At 41.4% G+C, this 18,147-nt stretch overlaps 1 protein-coding gene across 4 annotated transcripts in view; it reads left to right on the top strand.

Moving 5' to 3' along the window:
- Positions 1-18,147, top strand: part of LDAH (lipid droplet associated hydrolase) — a 193,231-nt gene that overhangs the window by 140,990 nt on the left and 34,094 nt on the right. For all 4 annotated transcript variants that reach the window (XR_005597012.1, XM_039532565.1, XM_039532563.1 and 1 more), the window contains exon 5: positions 6,046-6,286. Coding sequence is in view for 3 of the 4 variants with exons in the window: in XM_039532565.1 (XP_039388499.1) it covers positions 6,046-6,286 (241 nt within the window). In the remaining variant the exon portion in view is untranslated. The remainder of the gene's footprint in view (positions 1-6,045; positions 6,287-18,147) is intronic.

The following is an 18,147-nucleotide window of genomic DNA, read 5'->3' as shown; positions in this document are numbered from 1 at the left end:
CAGTATCTCTGTGAAATGATATACACGGAGATAACTTGTCCATTTACAGCCAAGATACACAACTGATGAAACCTGATGGGCTTAAAACAGAATTCACCTACTGTGGCAAGTCAGGTTTTTTCTTCGGGAGAAAAAAAAGTGTCACAATCCTTTTTATCACTTCAGTATCTGTGCATGTGCTCTCACACTCTTCTCTCTGCCCTCCCTTCTTTTTATATACAATTTTTACCTGGGTGACTGAATTTGCCACCTAAATAAGTGGCTGGATTTCAGATGAGCTGAGCATTCCTAGTTACCATTGGCTCCCATGGGAGGTATGGGAACTGCGCACCTCTGAAGACCATGTCATTTGTTTTGGTGCCTAAAGTTAAGTGTTACTCAAGTTTTAAAACACTGGTGTAACCTATCAGTTCTGCAACTTACCCCTCTGTAAAACATAAATAAATAAAGCTCAACTTCTGATCTCCTCCCCATATCTCTAGAAATTGTAGACACATCAGTAAAATAAGCCTTTGCACGTGCATGCATGTGTGATACTAACCCAGCTAGTGTAACTGTGTCTCTCAACACCAAGCGGGGTATTGTTGACCTCGCCTAATTTCTGTTGCAGTAAAACTAGAGTGCCTTGTTTTCACTGTGGTTTTCACAGGATAGCTCATGCATGTTAGTTACCCCGAAGTAAAAAATACATCTTCTTTAGCAGTGAAGAGAAGCCCAAAGTCTGTTTGTTTCTCTCTCTGGACCAAAAACCTTTTAGATAAAATTCTGTCAATACAGAAACTCCTTAAAACATTTTGGCTTAGGTGAAATGAAGGTTCCAACCAGCTCTGTTTTTTAAGTTGGCATCATCCGTGGTAATTTTTGAAGCTGTTTGCACTTTTCCCTCTCCCAGGTAGATTGTGCCGTTTGCATTTGACTCTCTCTTGGAAAGTCAAGCTATAGGAAAAGAGAAGCATTATTTTGTTTATACATAGTTTACAGGCAGGATCAGTTTTCATTGTTTTAGACCAGTAACCAAACACTGAGGATAGCAATTAATACTGAATGATCACATGAAGCCAATTGTAGCATTCAAAATAGTGCATTTATAGACCTTGCCTGAAAAAAAACTTGAAATTATTCTGGCTGTGTGATATGAAAAAGATTTACTGTGCTCTGCCCTGAGGGGTCACTCTTGCCCTTTCATATCTAGTTTCCCTATAATCTGTTTTATAAAATCTCCTATTGACCATGTGTCTGAGCTCAGGGATTACATAGTGACCGATAGCATCACTATATTCACACCCTACACATTATTGTAATAATCTTAGTGTGAAACATGCCTGGTGAGGTATCATTTAAAAGGAATAACTCACTGATCATTAATATTCTTACATAATGTATGTACGATATGTGTATTAAGAGTTATGAACATAAGCTGAAATGATGACTTAAAAATGTTTACCAGACAAGTCTGGGAAGGGGGTAAATCGGTTTCTCAAATACAAAGGACAAGCTGGTGCCTCTAACCTGGTGCCATCAAAGTTGATTGGACACTTGACAGGTTATTGCCATTCTTTGGCAACAAAGCAGGACAGGAACAGATTGCTCTGCGTTCTAGCAAACAACATGGAACCTCTTTCACCACGAGACTTCATGTCTCTGTCCTCAAAGCTGGAATGAACTTTATTTAGGGGTAACCCCCAGGAAAATGCATTTCAGAAGGGTGAGTGGACTATAAAACTGAGGGGGCAAAAGCACCCCAATCTCTCTTTCTCTCATTCACTCAATGCACGTGCCTGGGGCGGCAAGCCGCGGGGGGTGGCCTGCTGGTCCCTGCGAGGGCGGCAGTCAGGCAGCCTTCAGCGGCTTGCCTGTGTGAGGTCCGCCAGACCCGCGGATTTGGCAGCAATTCGGCAGCGGGTACACCGAAGCGGCGGCACCGGCGAACCTCCCACAGGAAAGCTGCCAAAGGCAGCCTGCCTGCCGTGCTTGGGGTGGCTAAAAAGTTAGAGCCGCCCCTGCATTCACTCACTCACCTGAGAAGACAAAGGAACCAGCCCTTTGACTCTGGGGGGAGATCCTGACCTGAGAATTTGGTCAGCCATGTTGCTGGGAACCTATGGTAAGGATTTTACCTTGAACCAAGTCTAGCTTGTTAAAACGCATTGTAGTAGCTAAAAATTATTTTTATTTCTCTTGTAACCCTTTCTGATACTTGAATTTAATATCTGATACTTGAATTCACTTAACATCTTAGCTTCTTTTGTTAATAAACTTGTTTTATATTTTAATCTAAACCAATCCTGTGTTTAAAGTGAACTGTTTGGGAACTCCAGTTAAAGTAGCAAGCTGTTGAATATTGACCCTTTATAGGCACAACAGACCTTTAATATCTGAACAGCTCAGGAGAGGGCTGGATAGTGCAGAACACATATTCTTGGGGAAAATTTGGGACTGGGAGTGTGTTGGAACCACCCTGTAAGTAATAACCCAGGCTGGTGGAAGTCAGAGTATGACTGGAGTGTTGCTGACAGGTTCTGGGGCAGAACTGCTAGGCCAGGACTGTAGCTATACACAGACACTCAGGATGTGACCAGCACACAGTCTGGTTGTTTATGAGTGGCCCAGCTTGGGATATACCACAGAAAACCATTATCAGGCACCCAAGGTTACGGGACATATGGTGACATAGCCTCCCACTGGTCTGGATTGCATCCTGGAATGTGACATATATGTACCTGAAAAGCTATGGACTGATAGTATTAGACACCAGATCTCATAGGCAGTGGCATTGGAAACCTCCCTACACTTCCCTGCTAATGTCAGTCTGTTTTGGAGGGTGCAATATAATCAGGTTCTATGCCAGTTCATTCCTTGGCCTCCCAGTTCATGCTACCAGCAAGTTTGCCAGTTGCTTCTATTAGTGATATGCACACCACTCAGTTAGGAACTGGACTAGGAAATCAGTCCATTTCATATATACCATAAAAGAGCTGACAGATGGCAAAAACTTGCAGTTGCTGTGAAGATTTATATTGGACACCAAAAGGTGAAAGGGTCTGCATCCTATTATCAATCTGATGAACCATCCAGGTCTTTGAGCCTTGGATATTTAAGTGAGAAGTTGATGGTGATCGCACACAGCAAGCTGGCTGGGGACAAAACCAGAGAGGAAAAATTTGTATTTAAAATTTCACATAACTTACTTTTAATCGCAAGTGCATGTGCCATCTCCAGTGTTGAAACAATGCACCTTCACAAAATCTTTCAACTGAGGACCATAAAACACTTTGTATTTTATTATCATCACGCTTCAATAATGTGTGAGACTATAATGACCATTTTACATATAGGCAAACAGGCATGAAGGGTTAAGTGGCTTGACCAAGGAGATTCACAGAGTCACTGTCACAGTCTAGAATAGACTAGAACATAGGAGCCCAAAATATTTGTCCCCTGCTCTAACCACTAGACTTACTACCTCTTTATGTAATAATATTTTCTGTGTGTCTTGGTTGATTTGGTACCATGAAAAATCTGTTTCCCAAAATATGAAGAATTATTTCCGTACACGAGGGACAAGTAAACCTATATGCTTTAGTTAATACTGATAATAGTAATTATAATACTTAGCACTTACACAGTGCTTTACATTGTCAAACTGCCTGGCTGCCATTTAAAAGCTGGCTCTGCAACTTTAGTTATTTTAGTAGCATAAAACATATTCATATCTTTGGGTCTTCTAAGTGGATTCTACTAGTGTAAATGGCGTATTCTGTATATAGTGTGAGATGTGTTCTTGACACTTCAAAATATTAATAAAATATAAGTGCAGTAGATGTTAGTGCATTCTGATTAGTAGCAGTAAGTATGCATTCAAAATAAAGGTAAATGTATACTCCAGTGCAGATTCTGCATGGAACAGAAGCAACATATTTCTCCTATGAATATTTGTACCAACACAATAAGAATTTAAATCATCATTTATATTTTTGTCAGTTTTATCCTCAGGTTATCTGCAAGTAAGTTAAAATTGAACTGTCTTCAAACAAATCTGGGACTCTGGATGCTGGCAGAGAGCTAATAAACAGTTGATGAGTGGTTGAGAAATACGTATATTTTAAAGCTTTCTTTGTATTATGTGCAGAACACACACAAAAAGAAAAAGGAATTTGCCCTTAAATCCCTCATAGCTCCACCTTTTAAACTTGATACAGTACAATTTTTTTTAAAATATACATATATATCAATAACAGCACAGTACAGGAGAGGAAGGGGCATAACTGCTTTCTAGGTTTTTCCTTCTCTTGCCTCTAAGCTTTAGCAACTTCTCTCAAAGCAGCTAATCCTGTATCTATAAACTGTAATGTCATAGGATTAATGTGTGGCTGAGAACATGGGTCAAATCTGCTTTAGATCACAGAGTTTGAGTTCAGCGCCTAGCTGAAATATCACAAAACTACCACATAATTTAGTACAAGTTACATTCCTATACACCAGCTGTTGGTTGCCTTTAATAAAAAGAGGCCCAGGATTGATTTTCACTGAGAGTATATTTTTCTTTGTCTGAAATTAAGGTAGTCTCAGCTGGTAGACTGTAGGGAGTTCTTAAAATGTTTGTGCCTTCGACATAAATAACCCTTTCAAAGTCCTATCTTAAATATAGGATAGAAAATATACTGTGACCTATTATTGGCATTTTCCATATTTCTTTTGTTACCTTATAAGGTCCTGATCCTGCAAGTTACTCTGCATGGCTGGGCCACCAAACCATAACTGAAGTCAGTGGGGCTCCACGGAGGCTGGGCATCCGCCCTTGCAGAGCAGTTTGCAGGATGTAGGTCTAATAGGCTGGGAAGAGAATTTAAAAACAAAATCCCACCCTAAATCGTACAATATATGGAATAATTAAAAGAATCCTTGGAGATCTGAACAGTCTGATAACTGGGCAGAGGTAACTGCTTGCCTCTTCTACATTTATGCAGAGTACGTTGTGAAAGGCAGCAAGTCTCCCATAATTACCTAGCGCTACAACGTCCATAATATCTTTGGCTTAGTCTGCCTCCTTCATACTACTACCAGCTATTGCGGTTGTGTATCTTTACAGGTGTTTCCTAAACGAAAGCTCGTGTGATAGTCCAAGGTACTTGAAAAGGGAGTAACATCCCACAATAGATTTCTATAATATATTCTATAAGAATATTTATCTCCTCAATAAAATATAAATGAAAAATAGGCATCCGTTAAATGTTTCCTCTTAATGGTTGGTTCATATTATTTTTCTTTTTAGTCTGAGATCAGAGTGTTTTCAGTCCTTACGAGCTAAAATCACCATCCAGCTTAAAGATACATATGTTATAGAACAATATTGTGGGCTGTATTATGCAACATTAGACTAGCCCCAGTAAATGTGTTATGTCCTAGCACAGCGGAGTCCCGGTCCATGACCATGGCTCATAGGTCCTCTTTATTGGTAATACTAATAAATAACGATAATAATCTTGTTTTAACTGTAGTTACAGCCCCACTTTACTATGGTTTGATGAAGCTTTCGATAGTTGCACTAACCACTGAAAAGGCCAGGATGTGACAGCTATCATTTTGAAAAATCAGTTTTCTCCTGCAGGAAATAATTAATCAAATAAAATCATTAGAATAAAAAAACCTGCAAAGACACACAAAAAAATGACTTTTCCTTTGTACTGCCCTCTTGTGGTATCACTGTCATCTCTACATAACAATTGATTATGTTCAAAGCATTGGGCACTTGCTTCTAAATTGTACTTCGAGCCCAGTCTGGCACTGTGCTGAGCACCTCCAACTCCCACTAAAGTCAATAGGAGTTGAGGCCTCTCAGTATCTTGCAGAATCAGGCCCTTATTTGCTCCCTCCAAAAAAACTGGCATTCCATGTAGCACACAAATAACTTTGCAAATTAATAGTGCATCTGACAAACTTCATTTCACTTAAAAAGGAGCCTCATTAAAAAAAAAAATCTCTCTTCCAGAACTTGATATGGTGCTAGAGGACTTTCCTGACAGTCTCTTTCTCATGGCTGTACAGGTTCTCCGCTCTGTGCTGCTGTTTCCAACAATAGAACGCATGGCTCAGTCCCCACAAGGCAAGCTCCTGACACCTGTGCTGTGCAAGCTTCGGTACGTTCTGTACATGCCAGTCTACCTGCTGTCATTTCTCCCGGAAAGAGTCAAAACTTCCATGGTGCAGTTTGTGCTGCGAGGATTGAAATATCCTGATGAAGCTTCAATAGTTACCTCCCTAAATCTCTTCAGTGTGGATTGTGTTGGTGAGCAGAATATTTTTTTTTTTACTATATCTACTTTTTATCCTACTGCTTCAACAAACGAGTGACCTAGCATGCTGTACAGGGCATGAGTCTTTAAAAACGAACTTGATGTTAAAACAGGAACAAATCTGGGGGGAGAGGGATAGCTCAGTGGTTTGAGCATTGGCCTGCTAAACCCAGGGTTGTGAGTTCAATCCTTGAGGAGGCCACCTAGGGATCTGGGGCAAAAATTGGTCCTGCTAGTGAAGGCAGGGGGCTGGACTCAATGACCTTTCAAGGTCCCTTCCAGTTCTAGGAGATTGGTATATCTCCAGTTATTACCTTATATTTATTATTCTATCTCTGATCAAATTTTAAAGAGAGGCAGGATTTGTATGTGTCCTGAAGTCCTTTTCTCTTGTCAAGTTAAGAATTCTGGAAAGGATACAGGGAAATTTGAACCTGGTCATAAAATAGTGCTCTGAATAGATCCATAAAATGATCCACAATATTTGGAGTTTTAAGAACCTTATCAGAACCGGGGAGTGAATTAAGTGGTTGAATGTCTTCAAAAATCCTTTTTTTAAACGGACACTGTTAGGTTAAAAATTATATTTTCCCAAAAATATATTGAAAAAGAAAATCTTTACCTGTACTATTAACACCTTAAATTATTAAAAAGAATGCATTTTAAAATATAATTTACTTTACATCTTTGGAGTTTTTGTTTACCTTTTTCACTTCACCCAGTTTGGACAATGAAAATTTGGAAATTTGATACTGATGTTTGTTATAGTCAATTTTTTTCTTTCTGTCTGTAATTAACATTACAAAGTCCTTAGCGGGATGCTAGTAAATGCAGAAAAGAAAATCCTGCTGACATTTACACACACGAGTAACTACACCCATGAGGAATTTCATTGATGCTTTACACGTATGAATTTTAAAATTCTCCAAAGAAAGGCAGAAAATCAAAATTCTTCATATGTTGTGGCGTACTGTAAAATAAAATAAAATGCATATATAAACTTTGTACATCTTCTACGGACAAAAGCAGCTTTTAGGTAGGGAATTATTCACCCAAATTCTGCTGAGCATTCCAAAATGAAAATCAAAGCATATTGTGGTGTTTTACACATTATTTCAATAAATTAACACTTGAAAACACTTTGATATAGAAACTGACATGCGGTGATCAAAAGAAGTGAATCTTTCAGAGACATTCTTATCTGACACCTAGACTTTCCAGTGTGTCCTGCCTTCTAAGAGATTGTTTAGACCCTAGTGCTGTAACGAGCTGTGCCAGGGTAGACCAAGTCACACTGACTTCAGTGCAACTCTGTGCAGGTGGAAGAGTCTGCACTCGATCATCATTCGCAGGATGAAGGCCTTAGATCGTAAAGTATCTGGACAGGGAATCTCTCTGTCTGTTCTGGACAGTGCCAAATGCATTGTCTTCAACAACAAATTGTAATATATAGTTCCAAGTAAGCAGTTAAGTAAATGAAGTTATAGGGGAATGGGAGTACTTGGAACCTCACAGAATTAGGCTCAGAGTTACTAAACATTGTTCTCTAGGTAAGGGGCATGTCATCTTTTACAGGATGTCATCTATACAAGAACTAGGGGTCACCAAATGAAATTAATAGGCAGCAGGTTTAAAACAAATAAAAGGAAGTTCTTCTTCACGCAGCACACAGTCAACTTGTGGAACTCCTTACCTGGGAAGGTCCTTTCATGGATTGAGAACTGGTTAAAGGACAGGGAACAAAGGGTAGGAATTAATGGTAAATTCTCAGAATGGAGAGGGGTAACTAGTGGTGTTCCCCAAGGGTCAGTCCTAGGACCAATCCTATTCAATTTATTCATAAATGATCTAGAGAAAGGGGTAAACAGTGAGGTGGCAAAGTTTGCAGATGACACTAAACTACTCAAGATAGTTAAGACCAAAGCAGATTGTGAAGAACTTCAAAAAGATCTCACAAAACTAAGTGATTGGGCAACAAAATGGCAAATGAAATTTAATGTGGATAAATGTAAAGTAATGCACATTGGAAAAAATAACCCCAACTATACATACAACATGATGGGGGCTAATTTAGCTACAACGAGTCAGGAAAAAGATCTTGGAGTTATCGTGGATAGTTCTCTGAAGATGTCCACGCAGTGTGCAGAGGCGGTCAAAAAAGCAAACAGGATGTTAGGAATAATTAAAAAGGGGATAGAGAATAAGACTGAGAATATATTATTGCCCTTATATAAATCCATGGTACACCCACATCTCGAATACTGTGTACAGATGTGGTCTCCTCACCTCAAAAAAGATATTCTAGCACTAGAAAAGGTTCAGAAAAGAGCAACTAAAATGATTAGGGGTTTAGAGAGGGTCCCATATGAGGAAAGATTAAAGAGGCTAGGACTCTTCAGTTTGGAAAAGAGGAGACTAAGGGGGGACATGATAGAGGTATATAAAATCATGAGTGATGTTGAGAAAGTGGATAAGGAAAAGTTATTTACTTATTCCCATAATACAAGAACTAGGGGTCACCAAATGAAATTAATAGGCAGCAGGTTTAAAACAAATAAAAGGAAGTTCTTCTTCACGCAGCGCACAGTCAACTTGTGGAACTCCTTACCTGAGGAGGTTGTGAAGGCTAGGACTATAACAATGTTTAAAAGGGGACTGGATAAATTCATGGTGGCTAAGTCCATAAATGGCTATTAGCCAGGATGGGTAAGAATGGTGTCCCTAGCCTCTGTTCGTCAGAGGATGGAGATGGATGGCAGGAGAGAGATCACTTGATCATTGCCTGTTAGGTTCACTCCCTCAGGGGCACCTGGCATTGGCCACTGTCGGTAGACAGATACTGGGCTAGATGGACCTTTGGTCTGACCCGGTACGGCCTTTCTTATGTTCTTATGAGTTATCATCAACTTAGGAAGTAAATATAAGATCACAGTATGTTTTGTGTTCCTTCCCTCAGTACCCCAGCCGTGGCAGGATCTCAATTCTAGGATGCGAACATCTCTGTATTACAGTAGTTTACATCGTGCTAAGATGTTAGCTAAATTAAAGCAACTACTTTAATTTAGCTAACATCTTCCCATGCAAAGAGACTATTCAGATATAAGCAGCAAGGGATGTCCAACCTTATACCTTTAGGACATGCTCCTCAGCTGGTGTAAAATTGGTGTCGCTCCATTTACTTTGAGTTAAACCAGGTGAGGGTCTGGCCCTCTGAAGCCAGTCTTGCAAACCCTTACGTAAGTGGGTCTTATTGATGTGACTGTTCATTGGGCCACATCATACCATCTGTTTTTAAGCAGAATTCCCCATTGATTTCAGCAAAGAGTACTGTGTGGAAACTGATGGCACTATGTGGCCCATTGACTTCAAAGGAGCTATATGCATGGGTTACCACTACCCGAGCAAGTTCGGTTTTACAGGATCAAACCCATAGGTCTTTTTTGTAGGGTCACAAACGGAAGAAAGAAGGATCATAGCATGGTCATCAGTTCAGCAAAAATATATTTAGCTCAGCAATCTGGCCTATTTAAATCTTGTTATATGTAACTACTCATCTGTAAACTAGTATAGCATATGAAACTGTCATAAATGTTGTTCTGATCAACTCCTCTGTCCTTTTAATAGCTATTAAATATGATTCAAAAATGTTCTGAAAATGAATTTGTTTCTCCTCTCCAGGAAGTTTGTGTTGACTCATTAAAAATACACATATTACCTTTGGCACATACGTCTGTTGAATTACTGCAATTGCAATAAAAGCTATGATTAAGGGCAAGAGAAAATGGTCAAAGTTTCCTTAAAAGTAGTATGTCCATTAAAACAAACTAACCTGCCAGGGATTTGTTACCACATCCAAAGCTTAGTCACAACAATGTGTTTTCTCTCCGCTGAAAGGAAATGAGATTTATAAAACTTAATTATAACAAGACTTTGAGTTCCTATCCTGTTTTCACTAAAGTCAAGAGTAAATCTCCTTTCAGAGGGAGCAGAAAGAGGTCCTTAATGAGAATTGTCAACCAAAAAGATGAGTTTATGGAGATAGGAAGGTTGCATTCCTTTTTGCCCACCCCACTACTGATTGAAAATATATTTGCTTCTACATGTGATCTAAAATAACATTTTGTTATTATTATGTATTTATTATTTAGAAACCCCAGTCAAAGATCAGGGCCCTTTTGTATTAGGCATTGTACTGACATACAGGGATAACAAAACAATAGTCCCTGCCCCAGGGCACTTACAATGTCCGTGCACACAGGAGGCAGCAAGAGGACAAACAGACAAATGGGGGAGGGTGGAAGAACAAGATAAAATAATGTACCTATAAAGATGCCATCTACAGTCCTGAAAGCGGTTTGCTAAAGGCTGACGCCAAATAATCAAAGACTTACAATGAAGTATTTTTGAGGAAAGCCATTTGAAGCGAAAATGTTATAAACTGCAAACTAATTTTAGGATTTGGAACCAAGTGTTTTGCACTAATGAAGAGACAGAAAAAATGTTACAGTATGAGTATGGGACTTTATTGGCCTTGCCATTATCTGAAACATAGACAATCATTAGGTTAGCAAGTGAAAATTAATTTGTAAATTCTCATACCTAATAAAAATAATGATAATATAAAACTGTCACTGTAATGTTTTGAAATCTGAAAATATTTCTTCTGTGACATGGAAGCATGGGGTTTATGGTGACAGTAAACCACTCTATCTACATAGGACAGGATTTATTGTCCACTAGTTTGACTGGCAAACTTCCTCCATTTGTTTCTGTAAAATTTCCACAAAAGCACAGACATTACATAATGGGTAAACACTGCAAGGCTTTTTAGAGAGGCAGGCTTGTAGGTCAGAGGTTAACGTCTGGATGACAGCGAAGATACAGATAAGCACAATAGCAAGAAAAACCTCCAAATGGCCCATATGCTCGGTCATCCTTTGTGATCTTGAACCTGTGACTTCTCTTGAGGAATCTCCCTGTTTGTTTAACCTGTTTACAGGCCAGGAGAGTAGCTAAAATCTGTGGAGGGGATAGTTTGCTTTATGGGGTTTGGAAAGGATGGGGAGGAGTGAAAAAATCATAACTTGGAAAACAGCATTTGAAATTGTTTTAAAAGATCATAAAGAGTGGAGACAATAATCTTCCTTTCGCTATATTTGCTATATTCTAGAGGGCTGTGAGAGGATATAAAATGACATCTAAATATACTGAGCCACAGAGTTTGGATCCAAATCAAAACTTCTCCAAAGTTTGGACCTTTTTGGATCCAGGATTTGGGTTTGGCTCATTATAAAGTAAAATTTGTCAAAAGTGTCATAGGCACTTGAAGGTAGTTAGGCAATTAGGTTGTTTTGAGACTTTTACCTCTCGGGGCAATTGGGACGTTTGAGTCTGGATCTGGGAAAGTTTGGGAATGCTCAGATCCCAGGATTTGTTTTTGATCCATCTATCTCTTTAAAACAAAGAGACATTAAATAATGGCATATTATCTACAGATGGTTCATTTTGTTGCATTCAGCAGAAAACAACAAGATGTGAGTATTCGAGGTAAGCTTTACCTTTATTGCCCGTTAGGAAAGCAGAACGTTTAGTGGTTAGTGAGGACTAGCTGTCAGGACTCCTGGGTTCTAACTGCAGCTCTGACACTGACTTGCTGTCTTATCTGAGGCCTGGTCTACACTAGGCGTTTAAACCGGTTTTAGGAGTGTAAAACCGATTTAACGCCACACCCGTCCACACTGAGAGGCCCTTTATATCGGTATAAAGGGCTCGTTAAACCGGTTTGTGTACTCCTCCCTAACGAGAGGAGTAGCGCTAGTATCGGAATTACCATATCGGATTAGGGTTAGTGTGGCCGCAGATCGACGGTATTGGCCTCCGGGCGGTATCCCACAGTGCACCACTGTCCGCTCTGGACAGCAATCTGAACTCGGATGCAGTGGCCAGGTAGACAGGAAAAGCCCCGCGAACTTTTGAATATTTCCTGTTTGCCCAGCGTGGAGCTCTGATCAGCACGGGTGGCGATGCAGTTAAAAATCAAAATAAAGAAAGAGCTCCTGCATGGACCATGCGGATGTGATCGCTGTAAGGGCAGGCAAATCTGTTCTATCAGCGCTCCGTTACAGAAGACGAAATTCAAAATCATTTTTAAAAAATCTCCAGACAGACGCCATAGCAGGGGCTCAGCGCACTGCTGCGTGACAAACGTAACGGAAAGCCAAAGAATCAAATGGACGCTCATGGACTGGAGGACTCAAGCTATCCCACAGTTCCTGCAGTCTCCGAAAAGTATTTGCATTCTTGGCTGAGCAACAAATGCTTCTAGGGTCAAACACAGTGTCCGCGGTGGGTCAGGGCATAGCTCGGCAATTTACACACACCCCCACCAACCCCCAGAAGTGAAAGGGAAAACAATCCTCTCTTGACTCTTTAACATGTCACCCTATCTTTACTGAATGCTGCAGATAGACCCGATGCTGCAGCACTCAACACCAACATCCTTGCTCCCCCCCGCCATGGGTGGCTGATGGTGCAATATGACTGGTATCCGTCCTCGTCATCAGCCTATTGGCACATGGGGCAGTGCAAAAGGACTGGTAACCATGCAGACTAGCATCGGTGAGGTCTATCAAGGGTGCCTGGCCCTAATTTTTCCTGGTAGATGGTGCAGTATGGCTGATAACCATCATCGTCATAGCAACAGGGGGCTGAGCTCTGTCAGCCCCCACCCTTCATGTGTAAAAAAAAGATTCAATTGCCCCTGGACTAGCAGAGGGATGCTGGGCTCCTCTCCTCCACACTCCTTACTGTCCTGTCTGGACTATCGTAGCAGCTGGAGGCTGCCTTCCACTCATTTCTCACTAACAAGTCGGTGTGTCTTATTCCTGCATTCTTTATTACTTCATCACACAAGTGGGGGGACAATGCTACAGTAGCCCAGGAAGGCTGGGGGAAGAACGGAATCAACAGGTGGGGTTATTGCAGGAGCACTCCCTGTGAATAGCATACAGCTCATAATTTCTGCAGGATCTGACACAGAGCAGCTGTGCTCTCTGATACAGTGGTTCTCTAGTACACTTGCCCGTATTCTAGGCAGGACTGATTCTATTTTTAGATACCAAAAAGGAGGGATTGACTCTGGAAGTCATTCCCAATTTTGGCTTTTGCGCCCCTGGCTAAGAGCAGCCAGGGGCACTTATGACAGCAGCAAATGGTGCAAAACGACTGGTAGCCATGATCATCTTTTTACCAATTTATGGATTGGTAGATGGTGCAGTATGGCTGGTAACCATCGCTGCTGTCATGCAAAAGCAAAAGCATGCTGCTGTGTAGCGCTGCTGAATCGCCTCTGTCAGCGGCATCTAGTACACATATGGTGGCAGTCACAAAAGGCAAAACAGGCTCCATGATTGCCATGCTATGGCATCTGCCAGGGCAATCCAGGGAAAAAAGGCGTGAAATGCTTGTCTGCCGTTGCTTTCCCAGAGGAAGGAGTGACTGACGACATTTACCGAGAACCACCCGCGACAATGATTTTTGCCCCATCAGGCACTGGGATCTCAACCCGGAAATTCCAAGGGACGGGGGAGGCTGCGGGAACTATGGGATAGCTATGGAATAGCTACCCACAGTGCAACGCTCCAGAAGTCGATGCTAGCCTCGGACCGTGGACGCACACCACCGATTTAATGTGTTTAGTGTGGCCGCGCGCACTCGAAATTTATACAATCTGTTTTACAAAACCGGTTTATGCAAATTCGGAATAGTCCCGTAGTGTAGACGTACCCTGAATGAGTCATTTCCCCTCTCTGCCTCAGTTTTCTTATATATAAAATGGGAAGCTTCCTTGCTGGTAATGTTGTTGGAGCACTTTGAGATGAAAACATTACAGAAGTGCTAATTGAATGACAGCATCCAGTTCAGCCTGCCACACAAGAGCATTGTGAAAACTATTCAAAACTATTTAACATCCAGCTTTCCCAGACCTTTTTTTAATTTTAAATGTTTTTAAAAATATACTAGGTAGTTAGTTTACAAGTCTGTCATTTTAAATGATGAAATACAAATACTTTCCCCTTCAATGCTTAATGACAGTTTTCAGACTTAGGAACCTAAAATTAGGCACCTAAATTATCTTACTTTTAAGCTTTATCTTTGCTTTGAAATGAAGACAGTATCATTTCCAGAATGTATTTGCTTGCATTGAAAAGACAGTCTTAACTCCTAAAAGACTACAGGCCAAATCATTAGCTTGTGTAAATGGGCACAGCTCCGCTGAAGTGCACTGATCTGCCCGTAACAACCTGGAAACTAAAATCCTCTGTACAGTTACAAGGGTGTTGCCTACAGTGTTCTGCTAATGCCTTTCCCCTTGATTCAAGGAAATAGTTTTCCTGTGGTGATAATGGTGGTGATGGTGTTATTGTTCATTACACTAGGGCCTAGAGCCCTGATCATGATCAAGGTCCGATTGTGCTAGGCTCTGTACAAACACAGTAAGAAACCATCCTGGCCACAAACAGACAAGACAAAGAATAAGGAGGGGAATCAGAAGCACAGAGAAGTATAGTGAGACACCCAAGGTCACACAGCAGGGCAGTTTCTTTGGATAATACTGTAAGCCTTAAATAACCTATTCCGGTATTATAGGAGAAACCTTTCCAAACTGTGGATTGTTACAGTTCATAGAATCATAGAATCTCAGGGTTGGAAGGGACCTCAGGAGGTCATCTAGTCCAACCCCCTGCTCAAAGCAGGACCAAACCCAACTAAATCATCCCAGCCAGGGCATTGTCAAGCCTGACATTAAAAATCTCTAAGGAAGGAGATTCCACCACCTCCCTAGGTAACCCATTCCAGTGCTTCACCACCCTACTAGTGAAAAAGTTTTTCCTAATGTCCAACCTAAACCTCCCCCTCTGCAACTTGAGACCATTACTCCTTATTCTGTCATCTTCTACCACTGAGAACAGTCTAGATCCATCCTCTTTGGAACCCCCTTTCAGGTAGTTGTACAGTAGGAACCAGTGTGGCCATGGAGAGAGGTCTCCTCCCTCTTTCCCTTCCACCCTAGTGCACTCACGCAAGTGCTAGTCACGGTGGCAACCCTTAGGCTTCTCTAAGGGCAGGTCTACACTTGCAGTGGTGTGTAGACTACAGACACTGCACATCCAGCTAGCATAGGTATAAATAGCAGTGTAGAGTAGGTGAGTAGAGTACAGATACACCAGCACCCTGTGCGTATATTCCCTAAACAGCTCTGTGGGTGTCCAAGCAGTGCCTTCCACATCTACCCTGCTATTTTTCACAGAGTACAGTCCCACTGCCTCCCTGCTGCCAGAGCCTTTCCCTGCCACGGGAATCTTTCACTGCTGTCTCAGAGTGGCACAGCATCTGATCTCCCTCTCTTCTTACCTTCTGACTAATGGGGGTTAGGAAAGGACTTTCCCTCGGAGCAGGTCATTCCATACCTGCCTCCTGCAAGGTGTCTTAAATTTTCTCCCTAAATCTGCTGCTACCGACTACTGTCAAGAGACAGGACACTGGACTAGGCGGTCCACTGGGCTGACCCAGAATGGCAAATCCTATTCTCCTTCGCTCCTGCAGTCACAGAGCCTCCACAGGCCCTTCTGTGCGACCACAGTTGAGCCTTATACGGCATGACATTTTAAATTATGATTGTAATATGTATTTTTGCGAGGCACTTAAGAGAGTGTTTCCTTACCTGTGGAAATACAGTAATATTTTATCACCTGCCTTCCAGGAAAAGGGGCCAAAGAATAACAGCCTTTCATATTTTCATGCTTCCTCTGCTACTGTTTATTTTCCTGTGCGATGCCTGACTAAAATGTTTGCTTAATGTTGTCAGACAACTCACCTTCCCCAGACAGCACTTAAACACGGACGGAAAAATCCCACATCTGCTTTATTCTCTCTGTGAGTGAACTAAAGTTTTCCCAATTTAGGAGTAGGATGCTCATATTAAATTATTGGAGGAAGGTGAATGACTTTTATATATTTACAGTCCTATTTATTTTTTAAGTCACTCTGCTTTCTAAATGTACCCCACTTCCAAAAGAAAGAGAGATCAAAGTTTAACAAGGGCATTTTATTACTTGTAAAAGCTTTTATTTTCCTACAGATGCCCTGTGCATGCATATAGGAAAAATAATACTAAGTCTGGAAAATGAACCAAATGGGCATATATATATATTATTTTCCAGATTTAGTATTCATTTTCTTTTTCAAAGAAAAAATATATTAAATACTGTCAGTTTTAGTCTCATCATAAATATTACTCATAGGTCTTGAATGTTTTGATAATGGGCCTGTTGATAATGTCCAAGAAGTACACAGCACCGTTTGGGATTTGTCTGGGGGCTTGTGTATTCGCCGTTGCTGAGGTGTCATCCCTGGGAACTGAGTTAATTTGACAAACTGGTGATGAGTCGGGCGATACACTGCTACCAGACTGGAAGTGGGAGAAGAAAACCCTGCAGCATGGAGGAGGTGTTGAAAATAGGTCTCTGCTGGTTAAATGGCAGCAGCTGTGGTCACTTTGTATGTTAGGCAGTAGCAATAGTGACAGTCATCTCCATAGTGGGGCTTTGTTTGTTTTGAGTGTGACCCAAAGCCCACAGAATTCAGTGGAGAAACTCACATTGATTTCAACAGGCTTTGGAACAGACCTTTTCCTGTGCCTCTCTCAGTTCCACGAGGGTACGTCTAGAATAGAGTTTGTGGTCGTGTTGTTAATTGATTGGCAATTAACTTGATTTAGGTAGCAGCTTTGACAGTAGACACCCCACAAATGTTTTCTCCGGGGCACAAACATGTACCGCTTACTTTAGGGTACAATGGTTCCAACAAAGCTAACCACACTCAGGGGTAAACCTCAAACATTTGTGTCCTGGAGTAAACATTCGTGGGTGTATCTGGATGAGCATTTAGAAAGGCGCTAACTCACTTGGTTAAATACTGGTCCTTTGCAACAGGCTCCCAGATTCTAGCCTAGATGCATAGTGACATGTTAAGAGTATTTAAGCCAGCCTTGCCATGTATCATGAGTGTAGTGTTGGAAGGGTGATTTCAGTTACTGCTAATTGCAACAATCAGGTGGACAGGTATTTGAAGACAGCAGTACCAAGCCATCACTAGAATTGTGTTGTATGTATGGCGATCGGGGGTGGGAGTTCAACACTACAGAACATGGGAGTGAAATCAGCCCAAGCTGACTCAGGGAGGTGTAGGTTCACCTTCCCATGCTAATTAAAGCCAATGTGCCTGAGTAGGAATTCACCTCCTTCGAAAGCAAATGGTAGTCCAAGTGGTGCCCTCCATCATGGTTCCGCGAGGAAGGGTCAGCTTTAGGCCCTGATCCACAAAAACATTGAGATTGACTTCAGTGGAGCTACTCACATGCTGAAATACTTGGCTAGAAATGGGCTTTGATTCTAGGGTGTCCAGATGTCCCAATTCTATAGGGACACTCCCGATTTTTGGGTCTTTTTCTTATATAGGCTCCTATTAGCCCCCACCCCCATCCCGATTTTTCACACTTGCTGTCTGATCATCCTACTTGATTCCCATCAGAGCTCTGGCAGGAGCTTCTGCATGGAGCTGCTAAATTGGAATATCCGCTGCCCATTCTACTTTGTAGCCAGCCCTACCTCCTTTTGAGGTCCTTTCTGTGCCCTTCCTACACAATCAGTGAGGTTGTAGTTGGTTTCCACCATTAAAACCTAGACCCTCTACCAGAATTTCCATCACCAGGGCCGCCTTGCAGAGTATGCGAGAGTTTAAACTGGAGGTGAGTCTGATTGGTTAAGACTCAGTTCTCTCCATCAGTTGAAGT

The sequence above is a fragment of the Mauremys reevesii genome, linkage group 3 (assembly GCF_016161935.1).
Source record: "Mauremys reevesii isolate NIE-2019 linkage group 3, ASM1616193v1, whole genome shotgun sequence".
Lineage (NCBI taxonomy): Eukaryota > Metazoa > Chordata > Testudines > Geoemydidae > Mauremys > Mauremys reevesii.
The sequence above is the reverse complement of the archived record's forward strand: the minus strand, read 5'-3'. Positions and strand labels throughout refer to the sequence as shown.